This window comes from Cataglyphis hispanica, chromosome 5 (assembly GCF_021464435.1).
Source record: "Cataglyphis hispanica isolate Lineage 1 chromosome 5, ULB_Chis1_1.0, whole genome shotgun sequence".
In the NCBI taxonomy this organism is placed as follows: domain Eukaryota; kingdom Metazoa; phylum Arthropoda; class Insecta; order Hymenoptera; family Formicidae; genus Cataglyphis; species Cataglyphis hispanica.
The window spans coordinates 10,014,668-10,036,018 of record NC_065958.1 but is presented as its reverse complement, the minus strand read 5'-3'; the positions used below and the strand labels follow the sequence as shown (position 1 = coordinate 10,036,018).

The 21,351-nt window shown below is 34.8% G+C and overlaps 2 protein-coding genes across 6 annotated transcripts; both read left to right on the top strand.

Moving 5' to 3' along the window:
- Positions 1–8: 8 nt before the first annotated feature.
- LOC126849745 (coatomer subunit zeta-1) lies at positions 9–1,991 on the top strand. Of its 2 annotated transcripts, XM_050591907.1 has the most exons (6): positions 9–260; positions 814–1,059; positions 1,140–1,273; positions 1,347–1,437; positions 1,536–1,583; positions 1,768–1,991. In XM_050591907.1, exons 1-5 carry the CDS (start codon positions 243–245, stop codon positions 1,581–1,583), a joined length of 537 nt encoding a protein of 178 aa, XP_050447864.1. In that variant the 5' UTR covers positions 9–242; the 3' UTR covers positions 1,768–1,991. The 2 variants fall into 2 exon arrangements, with proteins under 2 accessions (XP_050447864.1, XP_050447863.1); XM_050591906.1 differs by lacking the exon at positions 1,768–1,991 and having other exon boundaries at positions 1,536–1,709.
- Positions 1,826–21,214, top strand: LOC126849744 (segmentation protein even-skipped-like). 4 transcript variants are annotated; one of them, XM_050591904.1, is made up of 5 exons: positions 1,826–1,880; positions 5,765–5,900; positions 15,892–16,037; positions 17,461–17,705; positions 19,604–21,214. In XM_050591904.1, the coding sequence occupies exons 3-5, from the start codon at positions 15,902–15,904 to the stop codon at positions 20,402–20,404; spliced, it is 1,182 nt and encodes a 393-aa protein (XP_050447861.1). In that variant the 5' UTR covers positions 1,826–1,880; positions 5,765–5,900; positions 15,892–15,901; the 3' UTR covers positions 20,405–21,214. The 4 variants fall into 4 exon arrangements, with proteins under 4 accessions (XP_050447861.1, XP_050447859.1, XP_050447862.1 ...); XM_050591902.1 differs by lacking the exon at positions 1,826–1,880 and adding an exon at positions 1,983–2,067; XM_050591905.1 differs by lacking the exon at positions 1,826–1,880 and adding an exon at positions 5,324–5,425 and having other exon boundaries at positions 5,770–5,900.
- Positions 21,215–21,351: the final 137 nt, after the last annotated feature.

Sequence of the window (21,351 nt, the reverse complement as noted above, 5' to 3'; positions counted from 1 at the left end):
TTTTACACATGCGCGGATCTTTTACACTATGACTGGATTCAGGAAGCATGCTTTTAGCGCTATGAGCGTGTTCTATCCTTGTTTAACTTTCAATAAATGACAAAGATAGAGCACGCTCATAGCGAGCCCAGCCTATATGGAAATATTGTCCTAGGGAAGTTTACATTTAGACATTTTTCGACACTGCTGGACACGTCAAAAATCGAGTTCAGTTTTCAGTTTGACAAGAGTTTGACGTAAATATGGATGGTCAATTATTGGTAGGTTTTTAAAATAAATATTCGCTGATTTTGTAATTATAAAACTTTATAGCATACATTTATGCTAAGGCTATATTTTTATATAGTTTTGCATTTGCCTTTTGCACGAATCACAATAAATATTGGACTTTATGCAACATAACCTAGCATATTAAGACAAGTAGCACATTTTTATTATAAAAACTTGGAGAACAATATAAAAAAAGAAACATTTAATTATAAGTTTAGATATATATGTGCTGGATAATTTGTCAAAGTTTGAAGCACTTTTGACAAAAAGAAAAAGACAAATGTATAAATAATGAGATTTTTGGCAAATTGTATAGTATATGAATTTATTCTTTTTTAAATTTTTATTTTATTTTGTTTTATTTTTTTATTTATTTTTAATGAAAAATAAGATTGTTAATAATTTAAAAAAACGCATAATATTATCAATTTAAAAATCTCATATGCTGTACTAGACATATATGTATGTATCATGTGTGAATATGATTAATTTTATTTCGCGTTATTTATTACAAATTAAAGACCAAGTTGAAAATTATTCTAGGAACCTACATTGTACACGGTCAAAGGGATGGCTATTCTTGACAACGATGGCAACAGAATTCTAGCAAAGTATTATGATAAAAATGTATTTCCAACGTCAAAAGAGCAAAAAACTTTCGAGAAGAATCTGTTTAGTAAAACACACAGGGCGAATGCTGAAATTATCATGTTGGATGGTTTAACATGTGTCTATAGAAGCAATGTAGATTTATTTTTCTATGTCATGGGCAGTTCGCATGAAAATGAGGTTTGTATAATTGTTAAATATCTTAATTGTTAAATATGTTAACTATCACAATTATACCTAACATATTGAGCTTGTTTCAGTTAATTCTTATGAGTGTCCTCAACTGCCTGTATGACTCTGTCAGTCAGATTCTTCGCAAGAATGTCGAGAAGAGAGCAGTATTGGACAGTTTGGACATAGTAATGTTAGCGATGGATGAGATTTGTGATGGCGGGTAAGTAGAACATAATTTACTTAATCAATTTTGAAGAGATATAATAAAATCTAGGATATTATTATCTGTTCAGTATAATTCTGGATGCGGACGCGTCAAGTGTAGTGCAAAGAGTAGCATTGCGAACAGATGACATTCCACTTGGGGAACAAACAGTAGCACAGGTAATATATATATTTTAATTTATATCATTTTTATTTTAAGCTGAAAGTTTAATAATTTTGATTTATATATGACACAAATTCTTTTTTCTTTGTTTCAGGTGTTGCAATCGGCGAAGGAACAGCTTAAGTGGTCATTATTAAAATAAGTATGTTCTTTTTATATACAATTCTCGCATAGATATCTGCAATATATGTACACATACATCATAAAAATTATTATTATTATTATCGTACAAAATATAATTTAATGGAAATATTTATAAGAAATTTAATTTTGTCTATATTGAGTGATTATTTCGTTTGTCTAATTATTCTTTTTCCTGAATATAGTGCTCCTGTTCCATGCCTAAGTACCTGTTTTAATCTAACTTTGGATATGAAAAGAGACAATAGTGAAATCTACTTTATCCATAGTAAAATGCAGATTTTCTTATCATAAATTGGTAATGCCTATTTCATATTTTTAGTATAATTTCTCTTCGTTGGATGGCGCTTTAGGTTTTTTTAAATACAAGCTCACACATAGTTAGGCATTTGTATACAAGCTATAGCATTGAGAGGTTAATTTCATCTTGGATTTTAAAAACATCTGAAATATTTGTAGAATATGCCATCTCTATGTATGTCTACGTGAGTTTAAAATATTATTATTTTTTATTACATATATGCTTAAATATACATAATACATATTGCATATAACATCGGATATTTATAATTTTTTTCAAGTTGAGTCTCCCGATGCTATAGGCAGAAAAATCGTACATTACATATCAGGAATAAAAATTTACGGGGCTTATTTTCGCGCGATTACATTATCGAGATTTGCGAGTTTATTGAAATTATATCTGCTTCAATCCTGCGCGTATCTCTAATGAAGCCTGGGCGATGCTGAGGAGTCCCTCGTCCACGCCGCCCGCACGAACTTTTTATACGGCCTCCACCATCTCGGAGCCCACCGCCCCCCAGGGAAATTCAGCGTTCGAGAGTGGCCGATGAGGAGGGAGAGAACGGGGCGATGGAGGCATGGGAGGGGGGGAGGGAGCGACGTAGGAAGAGGGTGGATAGAGGGTTAGTGACGCGCGCGCGACTTCGCAGGAGAGCATCGGTGCGGGATATCGTCCTCCGTTTATTCGACGTCACGTGACGAAACCCGTGGACGACCCGTTTCGATCGCGTCCGTTGGTTACTCTTTCATCAGCCTCCTCCGCGCTGGGAATTTTAAATTTGATTACAAACTGCCCGAACGCGCGCCACACGTCCTCCCTCTCCTTCGCCGGGGAGAGTTTCCGCGTTTCCTCGTCCCCTCCTGCTCCCCCTCCCCCTCCTCATTCTCATCCTCCTGCTTCTCTCCTGCTCTCTTTCACCTCCACGTCGTCCACGTCCACGTGCCCCTCTTTCTCTCGCGCGCGATCCGATGAAAAACTCTTCGTCGCTCGATCGCGACGGAATTATTGGCCGGCCGGCTTTATTTATAGCATTCATTTTCCTGAAAATCGCAGCGCAATCCGTCGCCCGCCGACGTCAGCCATTTTTCTCACTCTTTTTCTCATCTCTTTCTCATTTCACTAATTGCTTACTTATTCTGCACTTGTGATTTTGCCGTTATTAATGATATCTATTCCCGATTGCCTAATTAAAATTGTATCACCATCGATGGTTGGTACAAGACATTTATATATTATACTCTTCTTTTATACCTGTTTATAATAGACAATTACATGTCAATGTTTATCGTAATGTTTTTCTTTTTATATATTGTATAATATTCTGACAGAATATATTTTTCACAGAATAAGCAATAATCTTTATACTAATTTTCGGCATATATTTTTTTTCAATATAATAATTATAGAAAACAAATATTTGTCAATCTTTCATATAATACGATTATTTTAACTGAGTCGCCTTTTCATTTGTCACATATGTTCATATTTTATAAGTAAAAGATTTCTTTAAATTTCAGGTCAGAAAAATCACAAAAGGAAGAAAAGTTTAGAGAAAAAATACTCGGATTATTGGAAAAAATCAATGGATGTATTGTACATGTCTAGTATTTATTTTTCCTTTAATGCTTCGACTGTTTTTTAAATGATTCTAATTTTAATTGTTCTTTTTCTTATATGATTACTAGAGACAGAGAGAGAGAGAGAAAGAGAGAGAGTTTAAAATTTCTTTTTGTAATCGTTGAGAATTTCGAGCCCCCATTAATTTTGGGCGCTTTATTTTATTTCTTTATTTCGCTATCGCCTTTTTCCACGCTTTTGTGTAGACTGTCGATACACGATTTACGACCCGTCAAGTGAGGGACGAATAGTACGTTGATAACGACGACACTTTGACGAGAGACACCTTTTTTCCTCCTACTAGCAACGGGGATTAATTTCGGAGCTTTGTACGCGCGTTTTTTTTTTTACTTCTCTCGTGTATTAAAATAATAATTTGATGACGCAATATTAATAACGCCTTTTTGATACTATTCAACAAAGATAAATGAAAATAAAATGAAAAATTTTTAAGTAAATCATTAGCAATTTTTTTTATTTATTTTAAGTATATTTAAGAGAGAGAGAAAAAAAGAGAGAGCTAGTAAATTTAAAGTAATTAGCTATATTTCAGCAAATTAAATTGAAATATTTAAATGCAATTACTTTTGCGACTCCAGTTTCGATTAAAAGGTTGAGTAAAAAAACAATTTCCAATTACGAATCGTTTTTAATTAAACAGAGGCCCACGCAATAGTTAACTGATACTCAGTGTGATGCTGGTTAGAGCGTTAAAGTAACGCTTTGATGCACATAAATTACTGGGTGGTCCATTTGGTGGCCAACCGAATTACCGTGTCTAAACGCGTTGGCGTGTACATATCTATCCGGCATGGAAAGAGACGCTCTCGTAAATCAATAACCCCGAGACACGAGGTGAGATCCGCACTCGCGACCCGGCACATGCTCGAGATGTTAAACGCGCCCGTTAAACGGACTCAAATCCGCTCCTAACATCTCGCGCATCCCGGTGGTGGTGGTCCAGGTGGCTCGCAAAGGCAATTAAACATATAAACGGCGGGAATTAGCCGCAAGAATTGGTCCAGCGAGAAGCGTTTTCAATGGATCGGCATTGCTTCCCCGGACCATCAGGACCATTTAACACGATGACATCCCATTTACCACCCCCGCACAAAGACTTCCGTAGACACTGCAAAGCCCCAAAAACCCATATGTCAGCACGTGCCGCTGAAACGGAGGTTGCTACGATGTGGCGAATCGTTCTCTTTCACTATACGAAGTCGATAGTCGGACCCCCCACCGTATCGGTTCGATTTGGTTGACATGCCAGTCGGAAAATTATTCGCACAAATAAACAATTTGCAATTAGTTTTGCTTCACGTTAACATTGTGATGACGAGAGATTTGCAGTGATCACTTTTGCACGTATTTATTTTATATAAATTTTTTTCTCTCACTGTGTGTAAAAATATTTAAAAATATAAATTTTATCGTAGAGGGATTGTAGTTGTTAAGATCTTTCAATTTTTATCTCGATTTTTTTTCCATGTTAAATATTTAAAAAACTCCTATCAATTTTAATTTTGCAAATCTGAGAAATGATTGGAAATGTCAAACTGCGAAATATAAAATATAAAACATACGCGAATATAGAGTTTTTATTGTATTGCAATATATTAATGATTCTAATGATAATAATTTATAATGATTTACTGAATTTTATTCGTGAATGAAATTTTAATTCAAACAGGTGATTAATTTTTTTTTCAATTTTGACCGAAATGTTAGTAGTTTATGGTTTTCGAGGAAGTCTTCCGGAGTTTGAAAAAAAAAGATCGTTTATCTTTTCTTTTCTCTGCTTTTGCCTCCATTGGGTTTTTCTGTACGTACCGATAAGTTTCCTAAAGACGATTCAGCATGACAATAAATTCGGTTATTACGTCTCACCATGGTACCGTATTACCTGAAAATTAACTTTCGAATCGGTCAGTTCTATTTTATTTTCTTGGACTGAATTCTTTGAAGAGAATCCGAAATAATTTTCTCGCTTTCTAATTTTTAAAAGCTGTTTCTATAAAGATAAAACTTAGTTTAATTATAATTTAACAAGAAACATTTTTTTTTTAATTGTATCTACGGAAAAATTGAGGAAATAATTTCAAATATAACGATTGCATAATCGACTATCAAGCAATTAATATTTAATATAAATGATAGAAAAAAATCTAATTACATTTGCTAAATTATTTAATTTAAAATATTTATAAAATGAGATTATAACTCAAGACGCAAATACAGATTTTAATTTAATCGAATATTTCCAGGGCAGATGTCTTTGAGAAAGAGACAACTGGTGGAATCTTTCTTGCAATGAAGAAAATGATATACAAATGCTTGATGATGGTATATACGCTTCGCGAAAAGAAGGAAAGGAGGAAGGAAAAGCAACGGTGTTACAAGGTAAAATCAGGTCGATCAAGGTAAATTCTTCAACTCCTTGTATATAAGTATATTAATATTTTTTTTATTATATTAAATTCATGTAACGGTAGAATAACTCATCACAGAAAATAATAATGCTATCCTTTCGCGATTATACTTTTGTGTCTAATGATGTGTTACGACGTTGAACGACGCAAGTAATCTATCTAAATCTATCAACATAAACAAAGGCGCGAGTATATGTATAGTACCATCTATACATGTATCTGAGCCAAATAATATCGAGTTGAAGCGAAAGGATCTGATTTGTCCGCTTATAGTCTTCGCTTGCTCTTTATCTAGTCACCCTCTCTTCTTTGTTTTAATATTATATATGTTATTGTGTCCAGGTATATCCTTAGATCCGTAGTCTCTTGCCCACGATTCTCTCTTATCCTCTTTCATTCTTCGACGCATCGCACCGCCCACGACCCTCCGTGCTGCCAGGGCCAATCGTCTGCGAGCACCGAACAAGGAGTGGTGAATCAACCCCCTCTTTATCCGTTCGCGTTGTGTTGCCCGGGGGAAGAGAGCGCACGCTTATACGAATTTCCTCCCTTCACTCCGAACAGTATCGACCGGATATCTCTCCTCTCCCTCCGCGCTGATAAGCGAGAGAGACCAGAGCCATCATGGCCGCTGGATGTTTCGACGTATATACACGTTATATACAATATGTAGCACACGCCTTACTTTTTCAACGTTGCTATTGCGACGATTTTTGAAACACCGTGCAATAATTCTATTCAAAATTAATCCATTTGTTCTGATTATACTTTACTCCGTTTTACTAATTAGACTATTTTTATAATAATTTAACATCCTTTCAATTATTCGTTATTTTTTATTAATCGATTATTTTATTTATTACCTTTAAAAGTGCTTTGTTGGAAATTATTTTAACTATTCGGCAAAAGGCTCTTTTTAGAAAATCGTCTTCGCAGATTGCGATTCTCTCCCCCCATTATCTATCGTCATTACGCGATAAGGATGTATTATGGCATATCTACGCTCGCGCGAGTTCAACGATCAATTCAACATACATATTGCGTTTAGCGTGGGTGAGATCGCACTACATATAAGCGCGTTCGCCAGATCAGAGATCGTAACAGCGCGGTGCCCTGCGCCTTATTGCCACCTTACCCCAAAGTCCACCCTCTCCAATTCCCAATCTTTCCCCAGCGATATCCCCGTACAATCGCCGGATAGGAGACTCACACGAGCGTACGGGGTATATACATGTTCGCGCGCTGCTACAAAAGTATATACATATATACACACGTAAATATGCATTATATATATTTACAGGATAGATCACAGAAAAGAAACCTTACCGAATCATTTTCTGCAGTAAAATTAATGATTTATATTTATATAAATGATTATGTACTACATTTTTTAATGTCGATTCTTTTAAACAATAATTAATATAAATAGGTACGCAGATTTCGTTGAAACTTGATATTCTTCATAAAACTGGTTTTTTTTGGACCTTGCTGTAGAGCGCACACGCGACATGTATACTCACCTATACGTAAAGGCATATACCTTCACTTAGAACATCGTAACAGCGAAGTGCTGTACGAGCTCATCCGTACATTCGGTGTCTACAAGAAAATGTTGCCATCTAACTCGAGATTAGCGTCAGGGACGCTCCTATTCGTCCTCTAGTCCCGCGAATTTCTCCGGTTTATCAATCATTCTAGATCCGCACAAATAATCTCGACGTTTAGTGCACGGCAAATAAAACTACTTTTTCTGCCAATCAACGGAAAAGATAAAAATCTTCAATAATGACTTCTCCGATTTTAGAATTGTGACACACAGGTATAAAAACTCTATATGATTATTTTTTATAAAATTTGTATAAATAACTTTATCACGTAGAAAAAGAAAACGTTTATTTTTTATATATAAATATTTTTCTTTCAAAATTATATATATATATATATATATATATATATATATATATAATAAAATTTACGATATTTCTTGATTTTCTGAATATTTGAATAAGCAACAATAAATTAAAAATGATGAAATATATAGATAAATTAATTAAGAACGGTTTAAATTCAAATATAAATTATAAAAAATAATAATTAGATTAGAAATACATATAGATTTAAAATGGGTAATATAAATAAAAAAAATTACGTACGAGAAAAAGAATAATTTGTAAAATCGATTTATACAAATGATAAGATTGATAAGATATTCGCGATATTTAAAGCCAAGGATCTCTATGTGCGTCCCTGGCGAACGACCTCTACGATATCCTTCCACTAGGCGGCCATATTACATTCCCCGTAGCGGTAAAGCCTTGCCGACTAATAAGTTTCATCCCCCGCGTAGTGAGCACCAATTATGAACTTACTCCGGCCATAATTAAAAAATGTAATTTCGCCGCCAGAGCTCCTCGATCTTCTCTTAACGTCTTAACGATCTCTTACCCTGTATTCCCAGAAGTCTGTGCGGAAGAATATAACAAATTGAAATATTCATCCTCGCAAATCATTTAATTAATCGTCTATATCTATTGTTGTGTTATCTAGTTTTTATAAATTATTTTATCTTATTTTTTTGTTTAAAAATACACATTAATCAAAATTCTAATAAATAATAAAACTTTTTATGAGAAAATTATATATTTTTTTTCTAAATAATCATCTAGAGTTTTTTAAATTACTATATAATTATAAACTAAAGCGATCATTTAGCGCCTAGTAATCGCTAACTGCATCCACCCTCTTCTATCTCTTCCGGCAGGAGTTTTTTTTTTTTACGCTCATTGGAAAAAGAACCGACACTTTGGCTTTCCCGAACTTAAGCGGCAATTAAGACGAGTGACAAGTGCCGGAATTAGAACGAAATTAGGCGTGCCACTTGAAAAGCTTGTCTAAAAATCTTTCGCCGATCGAGGAGCACTTCAACCGGCAGGAGTCTGATGCTTCCTGCTTCCTGTTCTTTTACCTTTTTTTAGCCTCTTGTGAAAAAAAAAACAACGACCGCGTCGCGTCGCTTCCGTAAAAAAAATTTCTTCCCGCATCGCTTATCGCAACGAGTTGATACAGACGTTCCTCTTTCTTTTTCTCTCTCTCTATCTTTCTCTCTCCGAATTCTACGTACACGATATTTCACTTACGACACGATTAAAGCACGCACAAACATCGTTATTAAAAATCATTCATCGTTCTCGAAAAATTAAATTTAAAATAGAAGATGGATTTATTATATTTTTGATGTACGAAATTTTAATTATACATACATATTTTAAATTTGAATTTAATTTAATATTTTATAATTAGAGAGAGAGAGAGAGAGAGAGAGAGAGAGAGAGAGAGAGACAAATTTTTATTATTACAAATTTTATTCAAATATTCTAATTTTAAACATTTTATATTCCTGTAATATCGAGCATTATAAATTCTTTTTCCATTTCCAACTCGATCTCGCTACCTGAAATTTCAGGTATCAGACTTTAGAGATCTCTATTTTCTTTTCCATGAACAGTATCGAATCTCTGCAAATACCGTGGAAAATCGCGCGCGCTCGGGACCGAACGAGGAATGGAATTTAATGTCTCTAATTTTGCGCGATCATCCCCTAATTTAATCAAAACGTCCCGAACCTCTCGCTCCTTCCCGCTCCCTCCCGCTCTCATCCCGCCGGTTAGCATCGTTATTCCCCGTCTGTGGAATAAGCGCGGAGCAGCCGATTTCGCTAACTCGGTTATAAACTCGGCGCCGTATTACGCTCGGAGGATACATGCCCCGATCCATCCTTCTCCATTTTCCTCCTTCGCCTCGCAAACCCCGGCGGGTTATGATGGCGGCTATGAGCAGGTACGCCATTAACGTGGAAATTATATTATAATTAGGAGCGCGGAAGTGCAAAGGACGCAGCTTGGGGAATTTACAATCTCGTGTTTCTCACGATCGATTTTCGAGGACTCGAATGCCCGTAAACGGAATAATGTTATTCTTGTGTCTGTCTAAGAGTTTTAAAATTCTTTCAAAAAAAAAAAAAAGATTAGTCCATTGATGACGAAATAAATTGCAACGAATCTAAATGCGATCAAAAATTGCAGATATATCGCGTTTATTTTTTCGATGGCACGCAAAAAAAGCCGATCACAGTCTCTTTGTTCGCTTTACGGGAGCAGTTCGAGTGAGCATCTTGTTCGAAGAAATACCATTCGTGCAGGGAGAGTGCTTGTCATTGTTGGCAGCCAGATGCATCTACTTGTGAGCAAAGGCAGAGTGATTAAATTATAAGATACATCGAACAAAACCTATGATATATTTTTGACGGAGAAAATGATGTTTGATTCTCGCAATAAGCATGATTTATTTCAACCATAAATAGCAAACTATATACACGCATTATGGACTACTATGAGACTTGTATAAGGGATGGGAAAAAATCTTTGCAATTTTATATAGCAACGAGCTATCATACATCATATGTAGCATCATAAATTCGTGGCCATCAACAATATCTGTTGGAAAACAAATTATTTTCGCTTCGATATTGAAAGCAAGAGTTGAAAACTCTTTTTAAACAGTTTAATTTAAATTTCTTGAAATATAAATAAAATCATAAAATCATTACAAAAAAAAATCTTATCTATTTTCACAAATTTATATTTTATGCTTTTGCAAATATATTTCAAATAACTGCATAATTTGTATAAATTAAAATTAATATTTAAATCTTTATTTATCCCATTTAAACGAAGCGACATTGGATTAAAATTAATATTCGCGAGTATTCGAGCTGACTCGAGCCCATATCCCGCGGGACGGGAAGACGGCAATAGAGACCGGCAAGCCTTTCATCTCGCCGCTTAACATCAGCGATGAGCGACGGGCTGATGCGTGTGCGCGCACGGTGGCACGCACGCTAATACGGCCTTAAAAAAAAATGTCGACACCACGACAATGGCGGCGCGATACATCTTTACGATATATTTTACACCCGCCCCTTCCCTTCCATGTCGGGATGATTCTCGCGCGGATCCGTGAAATCGTCGAACGCGAGCAACGAGCTCGATATGGCTCGAGTAGCTGCGAGCTGCGAGTCGTATATACGGTACGAAGATAAGAAAATCGTCGAGGCGTCCCCTCTCAACGAGACTCTTTTCAAGTATATCCACATGACGACCATATTTAGCAGTTTTTTCTTATCGGTACCCTTCGATAACCTACATGATTTTAGGCTTCGAATTAAACGCCAGGATATTTTGCATATTATTTTGATATTATCTGAGATTACGATGAAAATTGTTGATATAATTTGGCCTGAAATCGATTTTATTATTTAGCGACTGCTAAACAATTGCACTACGGTCCTGTTACGATAAATGCCAATAATGCCTTTAATTCAAGAATTTATCGTTAAAAAGCCCTATATATAACTGGTGATGGCGGTTCGTACTATTTACTCTGTCCCCCTCCCCCTCTCCCATTGTAGCAGAGCCATCGACATGTCTATTAAAACCACATCTCGTTGGATCGATATAAAGGATATAAACCGCTTTCCACTACACGTGCACGATACGCTAATTTCCAGATATTCGCCAATAATTGGTTTAATTGTGCGCCATGTCGCGCGTGTCAAATTAATCGCATGAAATATCCTGTGCTATGGTTATATCCGTTCTCGTCCCCAGAACAGTAAATTCGCGAGCTCGTAAGAGTAATTGATTACGAATGACTCGCAAATGGAACGACGATCGCATCAAACGCTGCCTCATCGAAGACTCTATTAATGTTTACGACTTAATAATATCGTATTATCAATTACGTATTTGTGATACATGTGATGAAGTAAAATTAAGACGCATCATTTTTATCATTATAATAAAATGTGATCATGATAATAAATCATTATTAATGGTAATAATATCAATAGCATCAATAGCATAACAGATGTTAATTTGTTCTAAAAAATTTCGTTGGATTAGTTGGTCATTTTCAATTCAGCTTTAGAAAAAAGAAAGAATCCGTTAACAAAAGCATAAGAGCAAAAGAAAAAAGACATTCTTACTTCTTTTTTTAGGTAACAGAATTAAATCTGATGATCTTCACAACAATAGTAATATATTCGTTTCAACAATAGATAATAGGTGATAATAGATGGTATTCTTATTATTCTGATATTTTAACAAACGTTTGAAAAAAATAAAAGTAAAAAGAAACAAATAAATAGATCCGATCTTCATAATGCGATTTCTAACGCAGTTTTCAAGTGTTGTTTTTAAATTTTTAAAATTTTTGCTCAAACATTTCGCTCGAATGAGAATGAAATAATTACTTACAAAATTTAAAGATTTTGAGATAAATTGTCACCAATTGTCAAAAGTCAAATTGTCAAATGTCTAACGTGAACGAAAAAAAAACGTTATCTTTCGCGGTTTTTTTTATCGAATAACAATTAATTGACATGCTAAGTATCTAAAATAGTCTAAATCGTCTTTTCCAAAGAATGCTCGTGTTTGATATCCCGTCATGTGATATCCCCATGTGATTTGCGAGCTGTGCGTTCGTATGGCAGATCGGGACAGGGGGAGAGGAGGACGGTATAGATTTCGCATAAAGTAATGTTACATCGCGCATGTGAGTAAATTAGTCGCTTAATCAAACCGTTTAATCAGCGGCATGATCGCGACCACATCTGGCCGAGCTGTTCGCGCCAATTATCTCTCGTCCCTCCTCGTTTCCACCTCCCCTACGCGCATAAACGCGTACACTGACGTAGCTAAAGAGGCGAAGCAAGCGCGAGATACCTTGAATACGAGTTCTGGGAGCGGAAAAAATGCAAAATTAATCAAATCTATCAATATTAACATATATCAATATCGCACCGATCAAAGGAATTTGAAAAGAATTTAAATGAAATTTTTTAAATAAATTTTGTAAACAATGTTATAAAGAAAACTGCTCCATATGCAAATATAGAAAACATATATAATAAAAAAATAAAAATTAATAATATATAATCTACTAACTACTTTTTAAGATTTTGTTCACAAAATGGATATGTGTCATCGTTGTACTAAGCTTGCACGTGCGCAACAAATAAGCAGTACTGTTCCATCTTGAAAGTCCGTTAGTTACCTAATAATTCTCGTGGAAGGTCCTCCTCGATATAAAGGAAAAAAAAAAATGTTAGTTCCCGTTTTAAAAACATGTTCTATTTTCACTAATGGCCAATGGTTGTATTTTACGGTACAAAAAAAAAACGGGATTCGAAAAATATTTTCTAAAAAAAACAGCGGTTCTTTATATACAAATAAAGAACTATAAAGATTGTACAGTATATATATTACGCGAGGCATAGATACATTTACAAGAGCAGTTTTTTACGAGGTATCCCGTTTTCGAGAAAAAAGATAATGGCAGGCAATGACGAAGTAAATTGGTAAAACTAAAACGCACAACCTAGTACAACTTTGATCTATTTTTCTTGTAATTTCTTTACGAGCTATTTCTGTTCTCATTTTTTTTAGCGTACAAATTCTATTTGTTTCGCAGAATAATTTATTATTAATGCATGTGAGGGGAAACTCATGCTTTATTTATGTTAGCTTCCCTGTCGAGAAACATTTTTTATCTAATGATAAATAAAAAAAAATTAATTCTTTTGTTTTATTTTTTGCATAAATGACATATAATTATATAAGTTTTTCATCAAATTTTTGTAATGTGAGAAGTTAATTGGATGAAAACGTATATACAGTTAATTAACTCTATTTAATCACTATCACAATTTAATGAATATTATATCATATCATTTTTATCATTAATTATTACTATCTCGCAAAAAAATCTCACATATAGAATCGACTAAAATAATATAGTAGATTATTCCATTATAATTTTTATATGATATATTGCAGCAATATTCTTTTACAATTTTTTAAATATTTCTCTCTCTTTATCTATATCTCTATTTGATTGCTTCAAAGAGTTTACATTGATAATTTAATTCTTAATTGATTTTCCATAAAATGTACATTGTCAGATACTGCTTAACATCCGATCCATCAGCAGTCTTTCTCGAATGTTTGACATTAATTTTTCTCTAGTTTTATCTGAAGACAAAATTTCAACGAATGTTTTTATTAAACAATAAACGAAAATAAGATATAAGAAAGAGTGAGAAAAAGGTTGACTAAAGTTTCAAACACATGGTCATATAATCGTTTGTCATTCTTCGACCAGTTAAGGGTTTCGAAGATTTATGACAGTATTTACGAGGCTCACATTGTTCAGGGGATATAGAGAGAGAGATTCTATTAAGTATCTTTAAACGTTAACTAAGGATCCCGCAGCTAAATCCCATCCTAAATATGCCATTAGTAAAACGGCAATAAGGAGTTTCACATTTTATAATCGTCATATGTTAAATGTACGCACATAGTTTAATACAATAATACAATAATACAATACAAGCCATTTTTTTTTTTAATATAATAGAACTCCGTTGTTATGTGATGTAGAAATTCAAACCAGAAATGCGCCAATTTGCGATTTTGCAGTAAAGTTAAAGAATTAAATTTATTATAACAATACAATTAATAATATTGTAAAATTAACAACAGAGGAGAAAAATACATTTAAATAATATAATTTAAATAAGATAAAAAATGGATAACAATTGGGTAAAAAAATAAAAATTAGGTAGTTATTAAATTATATTTGCTTATATTTTAATCGACAGTTTAATATAAGCAGAAAAGCAAATATTAATCAGTACTCTCGCTTCTACAATATATTATAATTATACAAAGTCAGAGTCATTAGAGATGTTAATGTAATTGATAAAAAATGCATTGATAAAAAAAATTTTTTTTAAATATATATATAATCGAGGGGTAAAAAAGGTTGCGTCTAGGGTCGCGGAAATAACTTAATCCGATCCTGTCTACTTCCGACCGCACTGTTAGTCTATAGTGCACACAGCAGACCAGTGTCAGGTAGGCTCCACCCCTCGTTCAACGGCATGTAAGCGCAACGACCAAGGCTCTCGCCAATCAGAGAACTTAGAGCCTGGGTAGGGGAAGTGGATCTATATATACCTTCCGGACGCTTTAGTGATCTGTTAGTCAAGTTTAAGACATTTGCGTGACTGTGTGACGGAGAGTGTTGTACGGAAATATAGAAGAAAAAAAAACGTGATATTATATTATGTAAATGAACAATAAGTGTGATTGGTGACATATTTATCAGGTATATATCTTTCTCAGTTGTATACAATATTTTTTTAGGAAGAGCGTAAAGTGATAAATGTAGACATAAAATAAAATAATAGCATATACATTCTCGCGTTCTACAAAAAGATAGCGCACGTGTATAATATTTCCCGAACCATACATATATGAAATGTATGGTGGATAAATCGATTTGTGTATTTATACGAGCTTCGAGAGCAATTTGATCTATCGCAGAATATCAATTTAAAAAATATACGACGCGTAAAATACTACTCATGTGACATTCATGTGTCACACTCACGTGTCACGTGCCGACGGTATGTCTTGACAGCTTCTTACTACACTTTTTTTTAAATATATATTTCTCTAAATTATGTGTAATTTTGTGAATTGTTCCCACAAATGCTGTACAGTCGTTTATATACAAGTGTGCTATCAATTTGTCATCTCCACTCAAAAGTTTATTTTGCTAGACAAAGGACGATGACAAAGACCCAGTTTGCGAATGTATATTATATTATTTTTCCGATATGATAAGATTTATGTCGTGTAACGCATCGCGATAGTAAAAAAAAAAGTAAAAATCGACTAAAACGTTCAATATATTGACAGCGTGCATCGCTGGGAAAAATAGCTAATTTTCACGTTAAACCTGTCACGCTTTTGATTAAATATCTCGAGAATTTAAATTGTAATCTAAAATCTAATGTTAATAAGTGATAAATATGTGTATTTCTTTTTGTTCTAAAGTGACAACACAATGCATTCCTCTTATAATAATGAAGACTTCGAGCATGAGCAAAAGGAAGAAGACGACACGATAGTGGTCGACCTGGTGCAGCCGTATCCATATAGTCCGCCATCAAAAGTATCGACATCACCATCGACAGAGAATGGTAAATTTCATTACATTATTACGCGGTTTATATTTCCGAACCATTGAACATTATACGCGAGCGACGGAATCATATTTCGTTATCGTAACACATCTATTACTTAAGCAAAAATTTTCAACCGGAAATGTATGTGTTTAGTCTGTTTATGTGTAATTAAAACGCGCGATAATCATGCGACTAATCAAGGAAGAATTTATTAAATCTACGGCTGTTTTATACGTTCCTACTGAAATTATTAACGCGCTCGAAAATTAAATCGTCATTTTTTTAATTATTACTATAAGTAAGCGAAAGCGAAAATTCAAACCTTTCATCCTTCGCGAACAGTAAGATTAAATTTAATTATAAAACTTAGCGAAATTTAGCGAAACGCGCTTAATATCTTGATTTTTACTCCCTTTGGATTTTCTTTTAGAAATTGTAAATATTGCAGTCTTTGAATAGAGCTCAAATTTGAAAAATAATATAAATCTCAAGTCAACAATAAAAGTTTATTTATGACTTAAAGTATTTTATGACAATCTTTTGTTGGAGATCAATTGAAACAACATAAAAGACCAACTAATTTTATGTATTGTACACGAAAATAATTTCCCTTTATATCTGAGGCGTCAAAAAAACCTCGATGCCGAAATTATATCATTTTAATTATCACATCGTCATTTATCTCGAAATGATTTGTTTGTACTGTAAACCACAGATTCTGAAAAGAACCGCGCGAAAAGATCTCATGCCGAAAGAGAAATTGTCACAGTAGCAGAATAGACCACGAATCATCTCTTTTGTGATTTGCGATCTCTAGTTTACATAAGTCTAAATACGATCACCCGCTGTTAAATGTTTTTTGCGACGATATTTCATTTGTGGAAAAGTGCATGACTCTGTTTCCGAGACACGAACAATGATATTTCATTCTTCCCTGTGGAAATTTTTCGCAACTGTCGGATGTCTCTCTGAATTTCCGCTTATAAACAAAATGAGACATGGAAAGAAACTATAGAGTCTTTGACATTAGATAATTTAGAATGTGATTAAATATTTTTTCTGTACTTAAATGCAGATACTTCATCTAAACGTACAGCAGAATAAAATTCATCAGCTTAAAAAAAAAAAAAAATTCTATCAAGAGTATAAAATACTGTATCAGAACACAAATTAATATCGTGGAATATATTTACATTTTGATTATTTGATATTCTTATCATTAGATACTATCTATATCGTCATTAATGAGACATGAATAATTTGACATTCTTATAATCATTGTTAAAATAATAATAACAAATAACAAATATTTATGCGATATAATTGCAGTAGGAATTATTATTAATTGAATCTAATCTATTAAATCTAGATTAATTAGTCATTTTCTTCATTACCGAGATAAAAAAAATTATAACGTATTTATGTGCATTTTATACAGAATCACCGACTTCGCATAAAGATCAGCATCATTTGCAATCTAATCATCAACATCATCAACAACAACAACAGACACAACAACAGACGCCAAATCCTCCTGTGGATTCAGTCCGGAGATATAGAACTGCTTTTACGAGGGAACAATTATCTCGTTTGGAAAAAGAGTTTACTAGAGAAAATTACGTGAGTCGTCCGAGGAGATGCGAGCTAGCTACGCAACTTAGCCTACCAGAATCCACGATCAAGGTATGGAAATTTTTTAAAAATATTCTACTGGAAAGTTATCTCGAATTCTCACGATATTCTCACGAAAAGTTCTTTTAAAAAGTTATAAACTACAAATTTTTTCTCAATGTAATAATCTGAATAATTTTTTTTTATATTACGAGATAAATATTAGATTGAATATTATGATCGGGGGAGTTCTTTAATTGGAGATGAGTAAACGTTTACGTACAAAACTCAACAGACAATGACTTCATCTATAGCCGACGCAATAACGCTTTTCATTAACGCTTTCGTGTTTGATCGAAACCTCGCGAGAAAATCCTTGGATCAATTAACGATTAATAAATCCAACGTATAATAGATATCTCCATCTTTTTCAAACATAATATTATTTTTTTTATACATATATATATATATATAATTTATTTATTTATAAAAAAATAGAGAATACATTTAGCCACATATTTATGCACTATATTCTCTATTATGCACTATGTATTATATTCTGATTTTTAATTTCTCACGGCTACTGCACCCACTAAGAGATAGAGACTCCTAACACCGAGCACTTAATAGAAGCAATTAGTGGCGTTTTTGTTCGCAAGCCAAGAGCTGCCGGTTATTTCTTGCCGCGGCCAGCTGCGGCCATGTTTGATCGGCGATTATAGCCTGGAGAGCAATTCAGCACCGTGCTTTTCTTACCGCACAGTGCCGTAAAGTTATTCCCCGAGATCTCTCAACGCAGTAGACTAAAATAGGGTTTTTACGTAATGCATATGTATGTGCGGAAGGGCTGTGTTAACGCGTCGAAAGCGGCCGGCACTGTTTCAGTTACGGCACTGATCTCAGTATCCGGGGAAGGGGAAGGGGGATGGGGGAGACCAGTCGATCCGGTCGAGCAAAAGTGTTAAACGGCTCAATTAGCGACTGCCTCGCGACCCACCTCAGACATTAATGGTTCTCTTAATTTCTTGTCTCGCGCTAGCTCGTCGGCCGGCGCGGCGGCGGCCGTAAAACGCGCACGGGCAATGGAGGAGCGAGGTGTTAAACGACGGTAAACGTTCCGCACGAATTATCGATATAATCATTCGCCGCCTCCGAGAATTCTTTATTCGTAAATACGTATTTGAATATTTATTTAGAATACACGGTGTTCCGAAATTCGCGAGATAAAATGCCATAGCGAGAAATTAGGTCTACGTTATTGCGGACAAATATTAAAATTAGAATTTATATTAGAAGGATAATTTAAGTAACGAGAAGTCGTGAAAGATAATCGCACAGATTGGCAATCGCTAAATGTAATGATGATCGTGTTTCGCGAGATATTACGGCGACGCACGAAGCCGGTATACTAACAATAAAACTCATGCCTTTACTTCCCCCTCCTTTTGAGTCTCGCCGCGTGAAACGTAAACATGACGACCACGCATAAACAATAGCGCGCAAAAGACGAACGCCGAACACGGTGTTTATGTTATTGTCGCGACAAATATTTTAATATTTTATAAAATCGGAATAAAATCTGTTTACGTGTTTTTTTTTCTTCTTCAAGTTGATTGTTCGTATACGATATATACATATCGTACGCGATCATCATTACATTTAGCGATTGTCAATCTGTGCGATTAATTATCTTTCACGATTTTATTACATCTTAACACAGATAAATGATATATACAATAATATACATAAAAATTAAAAATATTCGCGCAAATTGCATAATATTTAAGGATATATATCATCGCTTTGCCGACTCTCGTTTCGTATCGTTTCGATCGCGAAATGTATAAATAAAAAACGCGAGAGGTAATAACATACAGAACTACTGAATATATTTGTACAATATTTTTTTCTTTCATTTCTCAGCGCAGACGAATGACAATAAATAATTTAATAATTTTTGTTTGTTACAGGTATGGTTTCAGAATCGGCGTATGAAGGATAAGAGGCAACGTATGGCTTTTACGTGGCCGTTGACCGTGTGCTCGGATCCGACGTTCGCGACATTGATCGCGGCGGCTTCCAGCGCCCTTTCGCCGATATCGCCCTATCACAGCGCGATACCGAGCATACCGGCGACGGCGCATCTGGCCCCTTCGGCGACGCCGTACGCATCCGCGGCTGCGACGTATTATGCCACGCGGTACTCGCCGTATCCCTCGATAAGCGCGCTGCATCGACCTCATCTGCGCGCTGCGGCCGCCCCTTACCCTGCACATTCTCATGTTCTGCAACCTCATCCGTCTCATCTGCCCTTGCACTTCGGTCTGGGCGTGCCGACCGTTGGCAGTAACGCCTTTCCCCCTGTCAGTAATCCTTCCCCTACTACTATCACGTACGGTCCACCGTTGCTGCCGCAGGAATTGAGCCCGGTGAACTCGGATACGTCCAGCGAGTGCGAATCTTGTGGTAATCAGCCGTCGCAGCCACAGCACGTTATGCATCCGCATCCACATCACTCGCATCATTCGCGGCACCACGTGGCGAATGCGATGCAGCGGGATCGGATCATTGGAGCGGAACAGTCAATCAAACTGCCACCGAACGGTATGAATGTACCCATCACCGCGATATCGTTCGTTTCTGAGAATCTATACAATCTGCCAACGACTTCGCCGTTGTCGACGTCGACACCGACGCCGACAACGACGACAACGGTGGCGGCGTCGGCGCCTACAAATAAAACCGAGCTATTCCAACCGTATAAGAAGTAATCGTTTCACTTGTGATATATTACGTGCAAGCGGGACTTTATACTTAACATTTTTCCGCCTACCCTCTATCATAGAGATACCTCTCGTACGATGTTCTCTGTTTTACGAGAGAATAGCCTTGGTCTTTGTTTCTTATGTATATATTTCTTTCTATAAATGCCGCCCGCTGGGCGGTAAACAAATATTTTAACTTTGGTAAAAGAAATGCCTTCCCTGTTAGCATTTATGTGTTCGCTATTGAGTATCGCGAATCCTACTTTGTGCTAACTTTACTGCCAGTCGCGTAGATCAAGGCTATTTCTTTGGAATAGTGTATAGATGTCAATTCAATGCCTTAACAATTATTAAATGAGTTTCTTTTGAATCACATACATGGATCTATACAGAAAATATATATAAGTTAAATTGTAATACGTATTTGACCATATCGATTAATCTTCAAATTTATACGTTTATTCTGATTTTAATTTATTATTACTTATCTCTTGAGGCTGTATTACTCTCGGAGAGATTTCGATAATTTTGACGATACGATTTGAACACTGACTGAGATCAATGGTGAAAAATTGCGATTCAATATATATACTTTGAATTATACATGTATATATAAAATATTATTTAATAGATATTAATAGAAAAAAATAAGGCAATAAAAAAACTATACATAAAAAATATTATATGTAGCTAATTTTTATTTTATTTTATTTTACTTTTCGCTGCATAGCGCTGCATCTTTTTCTATTCATCGCATTGTATTTATTTTTGATCGGACATACATTCATGATTGGGACTAACATAAGTATATGGCCTTTGATAAAGGTATGAAAAAATAAAATGATATGATCACATCATATCATTTTTTTTATTTCTTTACTTTTTTTATCCACTTATACAGCTTATTAGATTATAATTTTAGATAAGTGTCACATATATTTTTTATAAATATT

Bases quoted from the DNA above. Each gene is read 5' to 3' on its own strand.
- LOC126849745 (XM_050591907.1), top strand. The intron at 1,060-1,139 runs GTTTGTATAATT...AGCTTGTTTCAG, and splicing joins GCAGTTCGCATGAAAATGAG to TTAATTCTTATGAGTGTCCT. The intron at 1,438-1,535 runs GTAATATATATA...TCTTTGTTTCAG, and splicing joins GGGAACAAACAGTAGCACAG to GTGTTGCAATCGGCGAAGGA.
- LOC126849744 (XM_050591904.1), top strand. From the start codon at position 15,902: ATGCATTCCTCTTATAATAATGAAGACTTCGAGCATGAGCAAAAGGAA. The intron at 16,038-17,460 runs GTAAATTTCATT...CATTTTATACAG, and splicing joins ATCACCATCGACAGAGAATG to AATCACCGACTTCGCATAAA. The intron at 17,706-19,603 runs GTATGGAAATTT...TGTTTGTTACAG, and splicing joins TACCAGAATCCACGATCAAG to GTATGGTTTCAGAATCGGCG.